The sequence below is a fragment of the Microtus oregoni genome, unplaced genomic scaffold (genome assembly GCF_018167655.1).
Source record: "Microtus oregoni isolate MIOR12 unplaced genomic scaffold, Mior012 000027F_ref0000203, whole genome shotgun sequence".
Lineage (NCBI taxonomy): Eukaryota > Metazoa > Chordata > Mammalia > Rodentia > Cricetidae > Microtus > Microtus oregoni.
In genome coordinates, this window is record NW_024543086.1 from 12,231,924 (window position 1) to 12,247,785 (window position 15,862).

Genomic DNA, 15,862 nt, shown 5'->3' on the forward strand with positions numbered 1-15,862 from the left:
GACAACCTTACTGTTCCCCAGGGACTAGGATGCTTCTTTGCCAGCCAGGTTTCTAAAATCAGTTGCAGTTTTCCCCCAGAGTGTGTCTCACAGGATATCCAGTGTTGCCACTGCTATTTAGTCTAAGTGACAATTAAAACCTCTAGCAATCCCTGGTCCCTAACACCTCTGCTGTCCTCAACTAGAAAGACTTCTGGAATAAAAGGCAAGCATCTTCCCTAAATCCAGAGATGTGCAGTACAAAAAAAAAAAAAACAGTAATATTTAAACAGTTTGCAAGGAAGAAGGGACAATGTCCCTATTTTAGTTGGCATTAAAAACACAATTCTTGGGGCTGGAGAAATGGCTCAGTCAGTAAAGCACTTGCCACAGAGGAACGTGAACTGAACCCATTGAAAAAGCCAGGCAACGCACTGCATATCTGTAACCCCGGTAATGGCGGAAGGAGACAGAGGCAGGGAAATCTCTGGGCTTTGCTGGCCAGCCAGCCTCTAAGCATACATGACATGGAGAGCCACTGAGAAAGATGCCCTATGTCAACCTCTGACCTACACACACATTCATATACACATTAAAATTGTAGTAATTGAAAAGCGGAAGACGAAACTATCCTCAAGAGAAAGGGCATTTATTCCACTTGAGCCTCCTGCCTTCAACATTGTTCTTCTGTGGATTTTCTTTGCTAGCCCAGCCTCATGCGTCTGCTGCTTTTCTGGGCTGGTGATCATAAGAGTGAGAACATCCAAGTTCGTAGCAAAGCACACACTGAGAACACTAGAGAAAATGCTACTTTTTTTTACAACTTGAATTAATATATGCTCTCGGGTTTTCCTGATTTGGGTGTGAGGCAAAGAGAAGGGGCTTGCCCTTCAGGCTGTACTTGAAGAACCTCCCAGTAATCAGAGTGGCGGCAGCGACAGCTGTATCAACACTCTCAACAACATGCGCTGTATCAAGTGAGCATGTGTGATGCCCCAAACTCTGCTAAGACCTCGCTCTTGCTTAGTTTGTGTAACACAACTGCTGTCTATTTAAAGCAAGTATCGTCAACGTCTGAAGTCAGCTACTCCATTAATATGTATTGTCCTGTGTGTACAACAAACATTTATTGTCCAGTGTGTGCCAACTGCCCTTCTAGACATGGAAACTGTCTCAGTGAACAACGGAGACAGAATATTACCCTTGAAGGTGTTATTCTGTTGAGAGGCACAGTATATAACATTAACGGAGAGGAGGCAGAACTTTCCAAACAGCCTGGCCTCCCAGAAGACCATCTACCAGCCCAAGATCACAGGGATAGCAAAAGGCAGACCTGGCTTCAACGCTCCCGGAACTTTCTGCCTCCAAAGTTATGGTTTCCCCTCAGTTAAGAGAAAAAAAGAAAAAGAAACTCTTCTCAGGGCTTGTAGCAGTGTGTGATGGTTCTCCTAGCGGTCTCTTGAACTGAGCAGGGAGGTGGCATTTGTGCAGCTTTCTTTGCCGTCGGTGTTTCCATGTAGGCTGTTTGTGTTCTCGCTTGCCTTTGCTGCATTGGGGCGCATCGTCTCCAGTGCGCCCGTCGGCCCATTAAAAGCCCATTCGCCTGTCCTTCCTTCCCAAACAGTATTAGCCACGCACGTCTACCTGTAAATTGCCACACACCGCAGAACACGTCTTGATGCTGTCTTAGAAAAGTGTTTTTATGGTAATTATAGCTGTCTTCAAACCCACTTACGCTCCCCTTTTTTTCTGGGCCCTAGACATTATTTTGCTAATGCCTAACTTTTGTTTAAGTCAAAAAGCCTGCCTAGCTGGTAGCTCTGTCAACAAGCCCTCACTCCACTTCTTTTCTCCAGTGCTTTAGGGTTTATACATAAGGTCTCAGAAACGACCGCATTTCTACTGGCCCCGCTAGTTTCGCTCAGACATTTCATTCATTCATTCATTTGTTCCCTTCAGCTACCCACTGAGTACTGCAATCCAGCAGTAAGTAAGTTAGAGATGGTCCCTCCTCTGGCAGGTGAACAACACAATGGCCATGCCCAGGACAGCCGTTCAGTTTAGCGCTGAGAAGTCCTAGGAACACCATTCAAATTGTAGTTAACGGCAAAGCCCACAGTCTTCAGCACTTTGGCAGCGGGTCATAGGTTGGCTGTGTGGCCTAGCCCACATCAATTCAATTACGTGCTAGTCAATAATGAGAGAGGGGCCGGTAGGATAACGCAAAAAAAAAAAAAAAAAAAAAAGAATGGGGCTTCTAAATGTGAATGTCTTCCCAACAGGGATATGAAGGGTAGGGTAGAGCTGGGGAAATGAGTATGTGGCCAAAACCGAAAGTGATTCTGGGGTAGTGCAGTAGGGTGGGAGCCAGTTCAGGAGGGTCTCAGGACCACGTTAAGGACTTTCCCCATGGAAAGCGGCTGTGCTTTCGGCAGTGTCCAGGATGGAGCGAAATTAGGAGTCCAAACCAAAATTAACATAATATTAACAGGGAGCAGATTCTGAGATATTTAAAAGGAAGGACGGGTGTGGCTGTGTATTCCTTTTTTTTTTTCATTACATTTTGCATTAGTACAAGAAAAAAATACCTTTATTTTAAAAAGAGACTGAAAGTCTGAACGCTATATGTAGAGTGTGAGAAAGAGTCCCCATTGGCTGTGCCTCTCTGTAGCATCTTAAACAGGAACCCACAGAAAAGCTGAGGCCGCACTGTGCTCCGTAGAGGCGCTCCCAATAACCTGAGGACCTCCCTCCAAAGCCCCACTTTCTGAAGGTTCCACACATCTCCCACCAGCACACTGAGGATGCAGCTTTCAAACATGGACTCTTAGGACACATCCAGGCTGTCTCCAGCAGTAGCATTGCTTCTTAGCTCGGAGTTAAAAGGCAAATTTCGCAGTGGAGATTGGAATTAGCTACAAGAGAGGAGAGAAGCTGTGGCAGGAGAGCGGCTGCCCTCCTTGGGTCCTGGCAGTGAATAGATTCAGGAGCCTTCGTAGATCAAGGAACCAGTTTAGAGGGGACAAAAGGAAAGAGGTTGAAGTCTCCCGATTTTGAGGTGAACAGACAAGACTGCGGAACTCAGAGCCGGAATCCAGGGCTAGAGAGGACTAAGGGTTGAAAATCAGGCATCATAAAAGTCTAGTGGTGGGGCTTTAGTCTGTGTAGAGATTACTGCATGTGTGTGTATCAGCTATGGATAGGATGGGAGGTGACAATACCAGCCATGTTACTGTGTCCTTGGAAACTTTTCCTGAGGAGAGGCCCTGTGTTGGAAAGGAAGGTTTCCTCTACCTCCTCATGGCTGTTGGAAGAGATTCAGAAGGACAGGTGGGAATGATTCCTATTTGTTCAAGCCCTCACTGTTAGGCTGAGGTCAGGCGAGGCTCTGTGAATCAACAACAGCCATGTCTGAGATCTAACAAAGCCGTGGTTTTCAACCTCAGGACTGCTGACATTTGAACCTGTGCTATTCTTGGAGGGTGGGGAGGGGTTCTTCTGGGCCTTTGGGATGTTGAACGGCACCCCCCAGGCTCTACCCATGAGTTTTCAAGTGTCATTACCCCTAAACATGACCATCAAAACTGTCTCCAGACCTTGTCAGATGTCCCCCAGAGAAAGAGAGGGAAATCTTTTATAAATCCTGTGTTAAGAATCACTGATCCATGGTCACAATAGAGCCTGAAGGCCCCGGGCAGCCATCAGTTCTTCCTAGCTGAGGAGATAAGCACCCAAACATAGTTGCCTTCCGGGATGCTAAACCAGTCATTTAGAGGCCGGCACTCAAGGAAATCCGAGAGCCGGCCTGAAACTCGGAAGGACTCCATACAGCGATTTCTTGGATGCCCAAGTATGAGCCCATAAGCCAATTCCAACTTCAGTCAAAGCATCCTCTCGAGAGAAAAGCTGCCACCTGATGCCCATTTACCCTCCAGACTAATTCCTTCCTGGGTTTTGTTTTTCCTTAAGCAGAAGCTGGCTTTGCTCTTTACAAACACGGAGAATCGCCTCCTCCTCGGGAAGGCCACCAGCCGAATGAACTTGCACTAGGGCTAGCTTGGGGTTGCCTAGCAACGCCACGCACCTACCAAGGCTGCTTTCTTCCTCTTCAAGCTAAAAGCAAAGTCCTGTCCATTAATTCCCAGCTGCCCTGAAACTTCTCAGAGATTTGCCAGCTCCCCACTGTTCATGTTTTCATCTTCCTCGTAGGAAGTGGCGAAAACTCGCTACTCTGCCCTGTTTATCTCACTTCAGTTGGTCAGAATGAAAAGAGTGGGGGGGGAGGCCTCATTCCATAGAGGAGCATACATATTTTGAGCACATATCTCTGACTGACATGCTGGGGCTCTTGGCAAATTTAAATTTTATGTGGTGGACGTGGGTTTCCTACACAATGAGCCTCCGTTGAGACTCTGGGCATGATTTCAGTAAGACGTGAGGCCTCAGAGTAGCTAAATGGCAAAGCGCATATGCCAGAAACCATGCCAAGCAAATGTTCAGAGGTCTGTCATGTAGGGCACTCTCTCTGACCTCTTTCCGCACGCTCCTCTGGTGGTGACTGTAAGGCAGAAGGTGGCTGCAGATTGGCCAGGATCCCTTTCTCCCTGACGACTCATCCAATGTCCCTCGGGCTTTTCCTCCCAAGCTCCATTTTGCTCCCACAGAAGTGTTGATGGTACATCCCTGGAAGTGAGGAAGGAATTCCCTGGAGCACTGTCTCGGGGTGTGATCAGGAGGGACATCCGTGGTTCCCCAGACAGGGCCACAGTCACCTCACTGGTAAGGAAGGTTGTAGAATCCTGAGCTGGACTTTGTAAGGGCAGGCATGGAGACCAAGGCACATGTGCACACTGCTAGAATTAGCAACAAGCCAGAGCCCCTGCTCCAGGCTCCTTTTTCCCCTCAGCACAGCTGCCCTCCAGAAACCTCCCCCCGAGGACTTTCCTATTGCTTACCCTCTTCACTCTGATCCTAAGCTACACAGGATGAAAGAGAGCAAGCCCAGACTGACATTTCCTATAGCAGTCAAACTCCATGGTGGAGCCTTGGACCTTTCTTCCTGGGAGTTCCTTCAACTCACACCGCTGCCACATGGGCAAACTAGGTTTATCAGCACCCATGTGAGGGGTGTTTGAAAGAAGAGAAGAGGGATGCCAGTGAAGGCCTTTGGAATGCCCTGGAAGAAGCAGACTTCCAGGCCAATTCCCACTATCATCAGAAGGCGCTTTGATGTCAGGCAGGCCTGCATTGGTATAGTTGAGAAACAGCTCTGGAAATGGAAGAGGTTACAGAGGGAGAGGGAGTTTTCATGATGTTCAGATAGTTACTTACAGGGACAGCTAAATTAATGGTCATTGGAGTGTATTTAAATGAAGCAAGAAGATATACCTCCAATCGCACAACTCCATAACTTCCCCAGGTGTCATTGCAGCATGCATGCATAACAGGTAAATTTTACCGTAGGTAGATTATGCCTCAATAAAACTGCTCAAAGAAAGAAAAATGAGAAGAGGCCTAGAAATTCTTACCAGCAAGTAGGTCTTAGGAGAGTCGGCACATGCCACGGGTCCTCTGCGTCTCGCCAGTTCACAAAGGGCCATGGTGGCTTGGGTGACAAGACTCAGGCCATATCACTTTCCCTTTTCTTCTCACCCAGCTCCCTCTGCCGGAGCTCCGGGTTGGGGAGTCTATGTTACAGTTGCTGTGGGTGTTGGAGCTTTTAGGAAATAAAATAGGCTGCTGATTTCATACGCTAAGGAATGGGTGGAGGGAAAGAAAGAAAAAAAAGCTATGAAATCAGAACTGTGTAGACTCCACTGCCCTTCCCCTGTGGACACAAGATCTCCTCTATCCTGTCCCCAGTCATCCAGTACTTACCCCTCCCTTGGCCTTTAAATCCTGCTCTAGTTTTAAGTCTACCATAAATAGGTGGTGATAAGCAGCCAACATTTGGAAGTGTCCCTTAAAGCTATTACAAGAATTAAAAAAAAAATGGCCAGCAGCGCCATCCAGTTCTTTCTTGGTCACAAGAAGCTCTTGAAAATCATATGTAAATCTGTCTTTAAAATTCTGCAAGATGGAGGACATTTTGACTCTGGGCTTGTAGGGAATTTTTTTTCTTGTATATAGAAGGCATTAAAAACAAAGAAAGGGAAGTAGAAAGTGAAAGAGGGAGAGAAGGAATAAGGAAATGGAGGGAAGGATGAAAGAAGGAAGGAAGGAAGGAAGGAAGGAAGGAAGAGAGAGGGAGGGAAGAGGGGCAGGCTTTTCTCAAGATACCACGCATTCTGAGCCACTGACTGAAAATGAGAGCCTAGCTAGTATGGTTGTCAGGCCAGCACTGGTACAGTTGTCTGGGATGTGCACTGAATTCCCTCCCCACTTGCAAGATTGCTCTGTCCCCTGCACCCAGGTCAGTTGTCACTGGGAAACCCCTGCATCTGTGCCCCAACTCCTTCTTGCACCTGCATGCATGGCCTGCTTCCCCTGACTCTTTGGACAGCAGGTATGGGCCCCACTGTGAGGCTGGCCCAGTGGCTGCCCTGCAGGCTTGTTCCCCTTCTGCATGGCTCCCCTGCTTCCCCAGCGCGGCCTCATGTCCCTCCTTCTTATTCTCTCCATTTCTCCAACCAGATGGCTGCCCTGATTTGTGCAACGGTAACGGGAGATGCACACTGGGTCAGAACAGCTGGCAGTGTGTCTGCCAGACCGGCTGGAGAGGGCCCGGATGCAACGTTGCCATGGAAACCTCCTGTGCTGATAACAAGGATAATGAGGGAGGTGAGCAAGCGTCTTCTAATTCCCATCCCCTCAAGAAGTGTGTTGTATGTGCTTTCGTCATGAGTCATTCTCCTGAACAATCTCTTCCATACTATTGTCAAATGTTGTAATGTTTCCTTTGAAGAACACATGTCCTTGGGCCAGGAGGACTCTTAGAGACACAACCTAGGGTTTGGTATTGGCTTTGTATTCTCAAATATTCATCATTGCAAAGAGGTAGCTGCATTCTGGTTATTGCCTTCCGGGTGAATGGTCCTGCCAGACCTTTCAGGGTGGCCAGTTATGGTCACTGACAATGGTGGTGACAGTTGGAGCCTCACACAGCACTAGGATGACATAAGCCAAGTGCCCCTTCATCCTGACAGCCCTATGAGATGTCAGTTTGCAGATGTGGCAACCGAGACCTAAAGAGCAGCTCCATTACTTCTAAAGACAATATAGCATGAAACCAGGACCCAAACCCAGCTCTGGAACAAAGGGATGTGTTCTTATCTGTGATCGACCAACTATAGACTGTGAACCAAACCCAATTTGTAAGGGAAAAGAAAAGGTTTTTTAACATTTTCTTGATGGCTGAGGGAAAATAATCTAAAGAATATTTCATCACACAGAAAAGTACATAAATTTCAAACTAAATATCTACACTTATTTTTTCTAACTACTTTATTGATGCGTGATTTATATATAAAAAGCTCTGCATATCTCGATGAATTTAGGAGTATACATACACTCACAAAAAATAGCATGGCCATCACCACTCAGAGTTATAGCCACCATCTTTAGTCTTACTTTCTACAGGTGGGGTTGCCATCGGCCCTCTTAGCAAATTCTAAGTATATAATGCAGTATCTTTATCTATAAACACTCTTACGGCTTAGCAGATCTCACAAACTGTTTTATCTTGCATGGTGAAGCATTAAACCCTTAACCTACGCCGTCCTTTGTACAGGAAGGTGGTGGTGTTTATTAGTTTATACTAGTTTTTAATTTTTTGACATCTTTGGCCTTATTGAGTGTGCGGAGGAGAAGGGGAACATGTGTGCCACAGCGTTTGTAGAGGTCAGTGGATCAGTTGTGGAAGTCAGTTTTCTCCTCCTACCTTGTGGATCCCAAGGATCAAACCCAGATCATCTGGCTAGGAGGCAAGTGCCACTACCCATGAGCCATCTCATCTGCACTCGTTTATATTTTGTGTACAGCTCTACTCTGTGTTCAACCTTAACCACGGAGCTAAGTGGAGCCTACACAGTGAGAGAGCCTACACAGCCATCGGGTGTCAAACATTTGCTCTGAATCCCTTACAGGGAGGTTCGCCACCCTCTCTTCTGCCATGTTAGTACTGACCCAGTTTAACCCTGCTAGTTTCTGAGACTAGGTCTGTACAGTCAGATGGCATGGTTGAGTACTACCACCCTTGTTCTGAACCTTCGAGCTGAGTCTTCTGGGACACATTCCAGTGTAATGATAGGGCTTGGAAGCTAAGTAGGGTTCTTAGCATGTGGGGCATGAAATCTCCTAAATTTTTGCTTGTTTGTTTTGGTTTTGGGTTTTCAAGACAAGGATTCTCTGTGTAGCTCTGGCTGTCCTGGAACTTGCTCTGTAGACCAAGCTAGCCTTGAACACACAGAGATCCACCTGCCTCTGCCTCCCAAGTGCTGGGATTAAAGGCGGGCACCACCACCTCCCAGCTTGTATTAGTTTCTTACAGCTGAGGTAGCGAGCCTCTTGTGAAGACACACTTGGAGATCAGTAGACCAGGCTAGACTTGAACTCACAGAGATCTGCCTTCCTCTGCCCAGCGTCCTAAGCTCAAATACTGTGTATTGTCCATATCATCAGTGTAGGTATGTGGCCCTCCCCCACCCAAAAGACTCACATTCAGGGTGAGTTCACATGAAGTTGTTTCAGGGGTGGAAGGATCTCCAAGTGCAGCTATCTGACCTACCAAGGGAGTTTACCATCCCACTGTGACAATCACAGAGTATGCGTGCCTCGCCCTCCAACATCAAAGCCACCTGTTTCATGGCCACTGGCATCAGCTGCGGGTGTCCAAAGTAGGGTGCAACCTGGTAAGAAACAAAGGAGAATATTAGACATCCAATTTTCTCCTTTTTCTTCATCCTTTTAATGGACGTCTGGCGATTTCCATAATGATTGCCTTTGTGTACATAGATAATTTGTGAACAAACAGACATACTTACACTGATACAAGCTCCTGATCAAAGAATTCCACAGGGCAGACGCCTCTGTGGCACTGTCCTTCGCTCATTTTCTCTCTCCTGAAACAAAACCCGAATAGAAGCCACTCCCTTTCATTTTTTTTTTTTAACCAAGATGAGGCATCATGACGAGAGGCATTTTTTAAGAGTTGAAATCCAATGACTTTTTTGCTTCTGCCTCCCTGGTGATTTCACCGAGCACCGAGGCTGCTCATAGATCAGCTCCTTCTGCCTCCTCAAAGGAGCTGCTTCCCTGATTCCCTTCCCTGTTGGGGTGTCAGCATCTGAAAGCATAGCAAATTGCTGGAAAGCAGAACACAGAAGAGAAGAGGTTCCTGGGTGGTCTGGGTCCCCAACAGGCCCTGCGCCATCTGCCTCCCTCTCTGTCAGCTTCACCTTGATCCTGGTTCCCCACCTGAGGTACCTGATCCCCAGGCTGAAGGGCTTGCTTGATAGGCACAACTCAGGATCCCTTGAAGGGGCAGAGCCCACGTACTGGAAAGGCTAGGACAAAAGCAAATGAGGCCGTGATTATGCTAAAGACAATAATGGTCTTCTTATGGGAACTATTAACGCAACCTCCCGAGGAAGTAATTACCACCAAGAAGAAAGTCTCTGCGCTGTGTTTATAAAAAGAAACTCCCAGTTAGTTCAGAGTTGCTTATGTCAGGTGAGGGGGGTAGACACCGGTTCTCTCTCACCTGGCGTAAGCAATTCACAATTAAGTGAGTTCTTTTTTTGGAGGAGATGCCTCGGCGCAGGGTGTTCTTTCTATGGTTAATTACTTCCCTAGGAGGTGTGCTAAGCACTTTGCTGTTTATTGGTAAATATTAAAGTTCCTCTCACCAACCCCAGACCCAGGGGCAGTGAGCTCACCGTTTCTCTCTACGTACGTTTTGGGGGTGGGTGCCCCTGGCTCTCCTGCCTCTGGAGTACCTGGTTCTTCTCTCCTGTGCTGGGAGTCCTCAGAAAGGACTGTGTGCTTTAGAAACCTGGCATTGGGTCAGAGAGGCATCCAAGCAGAACATGAGTGCCAGCTCAGGGAGCAGCTGCGAAGAACACACTTGTCATAAATCTCATGAATGGGGGAGATAATAGAGCGTTCTTCCAAAGGGAACTGGAAAGGGCCAGTCATTCCCATCACTAGACATTGGGGGTGGGGGGTGGAGAAGATCCTCAGATTAAAGTGATGGGTTTTTTTTTAATTCTAAACTGAGGCTGAGGTAGTTACAAACACAAACGCTGGTAGAGGGATTTGAAGTTCTTTACTGACTTCATCAGCTGGGGTTGAATTGAATGCATTGTACTTTCTTCCTATTCCCTAGTAGCTCGGAAAGGACCTAAAGGATTTGATTACACCTTGGCGACTAAGACCTGACCCCATCACTGAGTTTCTGAGCTCATGAGTCTCTAGAAGGGTACAAGAATTTGAAAGTCTAGTAAATCTCCAGGTGGCTCGGATGTAGATTTCCTTTGAGATCCACTGTCCTAAAACATTCATTTTGTATAACGTCTTAATTTCTCTTTCAATGCACCTAGATAAAACTGCTTCTTTTGGAGATCTGGGGAAAATTTCTTTGGTAGTTAGCTGAGAAACCCTGTCAGAAAAGGTCACCTTACAGTATCCCCACAACAACATACATGGTGACCCCATACCTCTGAGTTCTCATCACTTGCTACAATACTCACCAGCCATGTGGCTGCTCACATAACAGAAGGCAATGGCCATTTCAGAAGGGACAAACTTTGAGTGTCATTGTCCCTGCCAAAAGAAAAGAAAACCAAAACAGTGGGGACCGTCCACAGACATGCTGGCCAGAGACTGTCATTTTAAAAGCAAGAGCTCTTCACTTGAACCACTCACCCCAATTTGAAAAAAAAAGAGAGAGAGACTCAAAGAAATATTTTTGCTTACAGGAGACAAATACCAGCTCATTAAAGTCTGAGAATACACACAACATGTGTGCCAAGTGACAGGCGGATAATATTTAATTATCACCACCAAGGCAGAGGTGTGAACTCTAGTTCATCACAGCCAGGGGTAGGAGGGAGAGAATGTAGATTTCCTCTCCAAGTGGGAACAGCAAGGTGAGGAGGCATCGTTAGACTGTCTGGCCTGGAGAGCCTCTACTCACTCCCTAGAGGCCCCTTTGTCCCCCCAGGACTTAGAAGCAAGACACCCAGCTTCTATGTGCTAAATGCCCCAAGTCCATCATTTCCAGCCTACATGGGAGTCTGCCTGAAGCTCCCATAGGCTAGATCAAGTTCCCTGTTCACTTGGTGCACAGAATGACATTGCAGTCCTGACAAGACAGGATTGTGACCTCATCAGCCTACAGCTGGAGGGGCAGAAGAACGCCCCTCCTGTGCTACTCACATTCTGTTTACCTGTGTTGCCTGTGTCGCTGTCCTCATGGCTGCAAGGGAGAACCGTCATCTCCCCTTCATTCTTTCTTCAGCACAGCGTGAGACGGCATCCCACCCTTTCTCCCTTGCTTCTGTAGTGTGACCCTGTGGCATCATAGGATTGCAGCCTCTGGTCTTCAGAATTAGCCTGTGTTGAGATAACTGAGGCTCAGCAAGTTACTTCTGAAAGTCTCAATTTGCTTGTCTGGAAAAAAGAAAACGGGTGAGATTATGTCAACTCCATGAGTTAGTATAAGTTTAAGCGAGCAAATGCGTGTTACATATTTGACAGATGCTTGGTTTGTAGAATGCACAGGCAGGTTGGCCAGTGCTGGCCTCAATAGTGTTCCTATTAATGCTGCTTTCTAGAATTTCTAGAGACAATCATATAACAGACTCCAGCCAATGACTTTCCCATAATGCATACAGCTGCGAAGAGTCTAACCCATTAAACTTCAGTGCTGTGGAGAGCCCCGTGGAGACCTTGGAAGTCAGGTTTCTTGATCCCTGCATTTTGAGTCTCATTTAAGTCAGATTTCCAGCACAGTCGTCTACATGCTACCAACCACCCCAGAGAGTGTCCCACAAACCACATATTGGGGGAAACATTTTAAGTGGCGCTTCCTCCTGGGGTGGCTAGCCCAGGCCTATGTCATTGTACCTATACCCCAGATCCTTCCCCACTTCAATCCCAGAGAAGGTGAGGAGTGAAATGAGGAGAGGAAGAAACAATTAGGAGAAAAAGCATAAATTATTTCAGGTTTAGTTCCTGCGTAACCGGAAGGTGATGAGATTGTCTTCTCATCTTGTTTTTACTGGAGTAGACTCATTGTAACATGTCCATATGTGTGTATCATATGCTTTATCCATCTTCCTCCCTGCCACCTTCCTAAACTCCAAACATGCCCCCCACATCTGCCTCGTCTACCAAGGGTGTTTTAAAACTATTCTCTGTCACTAGTTGGAGCAGGGAACGATGTTTGATTCAAAGTTGAAAAGCCCTTAACTCTCTGTCATGAGTGACCCTTCCATCCATCCTTTCTTCCATATGCCTTGGAATTCATCCGTCCACCTGCCCCTCCACTCATCCATCCTTCCAAGCATCCAGCCCCTGTGAAGTTATTCACTCTCAGTTTAATGAACATTTCCAGGGTCTACCAAATGTTCACCCATAGAAACTGACTGCTGGGAAATGTCAGACGGGTCACTCTCCGTCTGAAAAGATGGGGTACACAAAGACTGTCATTACTTCGATAATCCAGAGCATGAGAAGTGACCAAGGGAGAGAGAGTACCTTGGTAGGAACCATGAGAAAGGACTGTCACAGAATGTGACATTAATGGGATGAGAGAAGGCACATCTCAAAAGTCAAGTCCAGAGTTTTCATCCCGTCCCTGGGGGAATTCTCCAAGTCACAGAGTAGAATGAGCCATGGAAAGGCTCCTCAATCCACTAGCAGCGTCTTCATTTCTCTGTATAAATTAGACACCACTCCAGTTTCCATCCAGAACCCTGCTATCTACTCTGCCTCCCCTGGCAAGGTTTGGTTCCTTGTTTTGCTCCAGAGGAGGCCGCCTTGGGTTAAGAGATATGGATGCTGGCCTGAGCTCTGGGCACATCATCCAAGACACTCCAGCCAAGTCCAAATGAGGAGGCATAACTCTGGACTGTGCCCAGAACACTCGAAACCGATGAAATCTGCCCCATGCCCACAGCTACTTCACCCTCCTTCCCATCCCTTCACCATCCAAATTGGTTTGACTTGATTCAAGGATGTAAATTGGGCATTTATCTCACTTGTTAATTAATACCTCACCTTGTCTGTGCATTTAGCAGAGCCAAGCTAGGGACTTGAGAGACTCTGAAAGACATGGTTATTAAATCTGAAGAGTCCAGTCTCTTCACCCACTGAAAGGCAGTGTTTGGTGAGTCCACTGCATAATGCCGTGGTTAATGCAAGCACATGCGCCAACGAGTCAGTCAGGTGGGAGATGGTTCCAAAGGGCAACTTAGTTCTGTTAATTGGGTTGGGCAAGGATTTTCCTCAGATTCCAAAGGCCTTGTGATAAATGTATCTGGAGCCATATGCAGGATCCCAGCTTGCTCCCAGATGGGAAAACCATACTCCTAGTGTATGGGAAGAGGACTTGGCCTGCAGGTCACCAGCAGCTGAAGGGCACTGGCTCTCTCTTCTGGAGGAGAAAGCCAAGCAAGTCCAGATGAGATAGAAGAGGAACTCATGGCTAAACACAGGTATCTGAGGCCATTCCACATCTTTCCATCCAAGCAAGATCTCTAGAGGCATAGGCATATTAGACTAGATCATCAGAGGATGGAATCTGCAGATTGAGATCTGCTGTTCTTTGATTCACATAAGAATGACAGTTCCTGGGGGCTGGAGAGATGGCTCAGTGGTTAAGAGCATTGCCTGCTCTTCCAAAGGTCCTGAGTTCAATTCCCGGCAACCACATGGTGGCTCACAACCATCTGTAATGAGGTCTGGTGCCCTCTTCTGGCCTGCAGGCATACAAGCAAAACAGAATAATGTATACCTAATAAATAAATAAATATTTAAAAAAAAAAAAAAAAAAAGAATGACAGTTCCTAAGTGTGCCAGCATTGGGCTGGATATATATATATGTATCCTGGTACATATACCAGGATAATGAGAGTAGACACCAAGTGCGTGGGTCTCTATGCTTCTAATCCCATCTCATGATCCTTGGTCCTCCAATCCAGTAGCTAGGGGACACGTCTGTTGTAAATCAGATCCATCATTCCCTCGGAGAATTCTAACACAATTAGAATCAACGCAAACATCTGCTTCGCCTACCTGGAGGGCCTCCTCTGCACCCCTGCTTGCCTTCTGACCATCCTTTCCCTACCCTCCCTCAGGCTCTGCTTCAGTCTCACTGGGCACCCTTCTGATCCCCACACCAGCATGCTGTGCCCACTGCAGGGTCTTTGCTGGCTCAGGGCCCAAAGTGTTCAAGCCGGGTTCTGTGTGTAATGGCTTCCTCTCATCCTTTAGTTCCTGGGTCAGGCACCCTTTGCCGGCCTCTTCCATCTCCCTAACAGGAACATCATACTCCTAGATCTTTCTAGTTGTGCTGTTAGGTCACACTGACTATAGGTTCTCTGAGCCTCTTTCACCATATTACAACCATCTTTCTTCTAGGGACTAGTTTTACTTGCCATGTGGATATCAAAATACAAGGATGCTTAAGTCCTTTACATAAACTAGTGTAGCATTTACATATAACCTGTATGTATCTTCCTGTTACCATGTGATGCTATGTGCATAATTGCTGTGCTGCATTACATGCAGAATGACATAAAAGAATAGTGTGGACCTGTTCAATACAGAGGAAATTGTTTCCTCCGAATACGTCTTATTCATTTTTGGTTGAATGTGTGAATGGAAAGCCCAAATAGAGGGAGGGGTGACTGTATTCCCATTTTACAGAAACAAATACGGGGTCTCAAGAAAATAAGACTCAAAACAGGTCTTTCGGGCGACTTCTGGGATGTGCAGGTTTCCATCTTTAAAGCCTTCGTCTCCTTCCTTCTTAAATACTAACAACAGATGTTTCCAGAAAGGAATAAAGCAAGGGCAGGATTTGTCTTAGAACTCAGAGGAAACAAAATAAGCACTTCAAAGATTAAGCTTCCCACTGAAAACCCTTTCCTGGTAAAATGGATTTGACCATCGGGTTTTTTTAAGACATTTAAAGTTCACGGCTTTACCTAACATAGCACCTTCAGTCTTTCCTAATCAAATCTCCCATACTCCAAATGGTTATTAAGTGTCTCTTAAGAGATTAGGGTTTTTTCACCTGATTAGCTGACAAATCCAATATTCATCATAAAATTGCAATGAAGATGCCTAATCTGTGAAGTGCTAATCAAGGGGCTGGACAGATGATCAAGCGGCCAAGAGTGCTTGCTGCTCCTGCAAAAGCCCCAGCACCCATGTTGGGAGGCTCACCACCGCCCACACCTCCTGCTGCAGGGGCTCCAGCACCGTCTTCTGGCCTCCACAGGCACCTGCCCTCACGTGCATCTTCCCATGATCACTTTTTTTTTCAATAATTTTTAATGCTAGTCATTTAAATCACTGAAGATTTGTTTTAAGGAATTAAACCACAGATTAAACTCACGGCCCAAGGATAACATTTGTGTCACTGGTAGTTTTGTCTGGGCCAGAGACTCTTCCTGGATTGTATAGCACTACCCTGCCTTGTCTCTGTGACTATCACCTGATGGCCAGCGTGAAGCCCTGGCGCCATTTTTATTAGCTCTGTGTTCCCCACAGTCTGGGTCCAGATCAGTAGTTTTCTCTCAGAGGCAACTATGCTCTGCAGGAAATCTCTGGTGATGTCTGGAAGCATTTCTGAAGTTATGGTGAATGGGAAATGATCCCAGGCGATGCCCAGGTTGCCGCTAGCCATCTACATGTGTAGAAAGGCTGTTCACAA

At 46.6% G+C, this 15,862-nt stretch overlaps 1 protein-coding gene across 13 annotated transcripts in view; it reads left to right on the plus strand.

Annotated features, from left to right (window-relative positions):
- The window catches only part of Tenm2 (teneurin transmembrane protein 2), a 1,249,250-nt gene that overhangs the window by 1,144,885 nt on the left and 88,503 nt on the right, over positions 1–15,862 (plus strand). For all 13 annotated transcript variants that reach the window (XM_041675940.1, XM_041675943.1, XM_041675944.1 and 10 more), the window contains one exon: positions 6,613–6,759. In XM_041675940.1, coding sequence (XP_041531874.1) covers positions 6,613–6,759 — 147 coding nt within the window. The remainder of the gene's footprint in view (positions 1–6,612; positions 6,760–15,862) is intronic.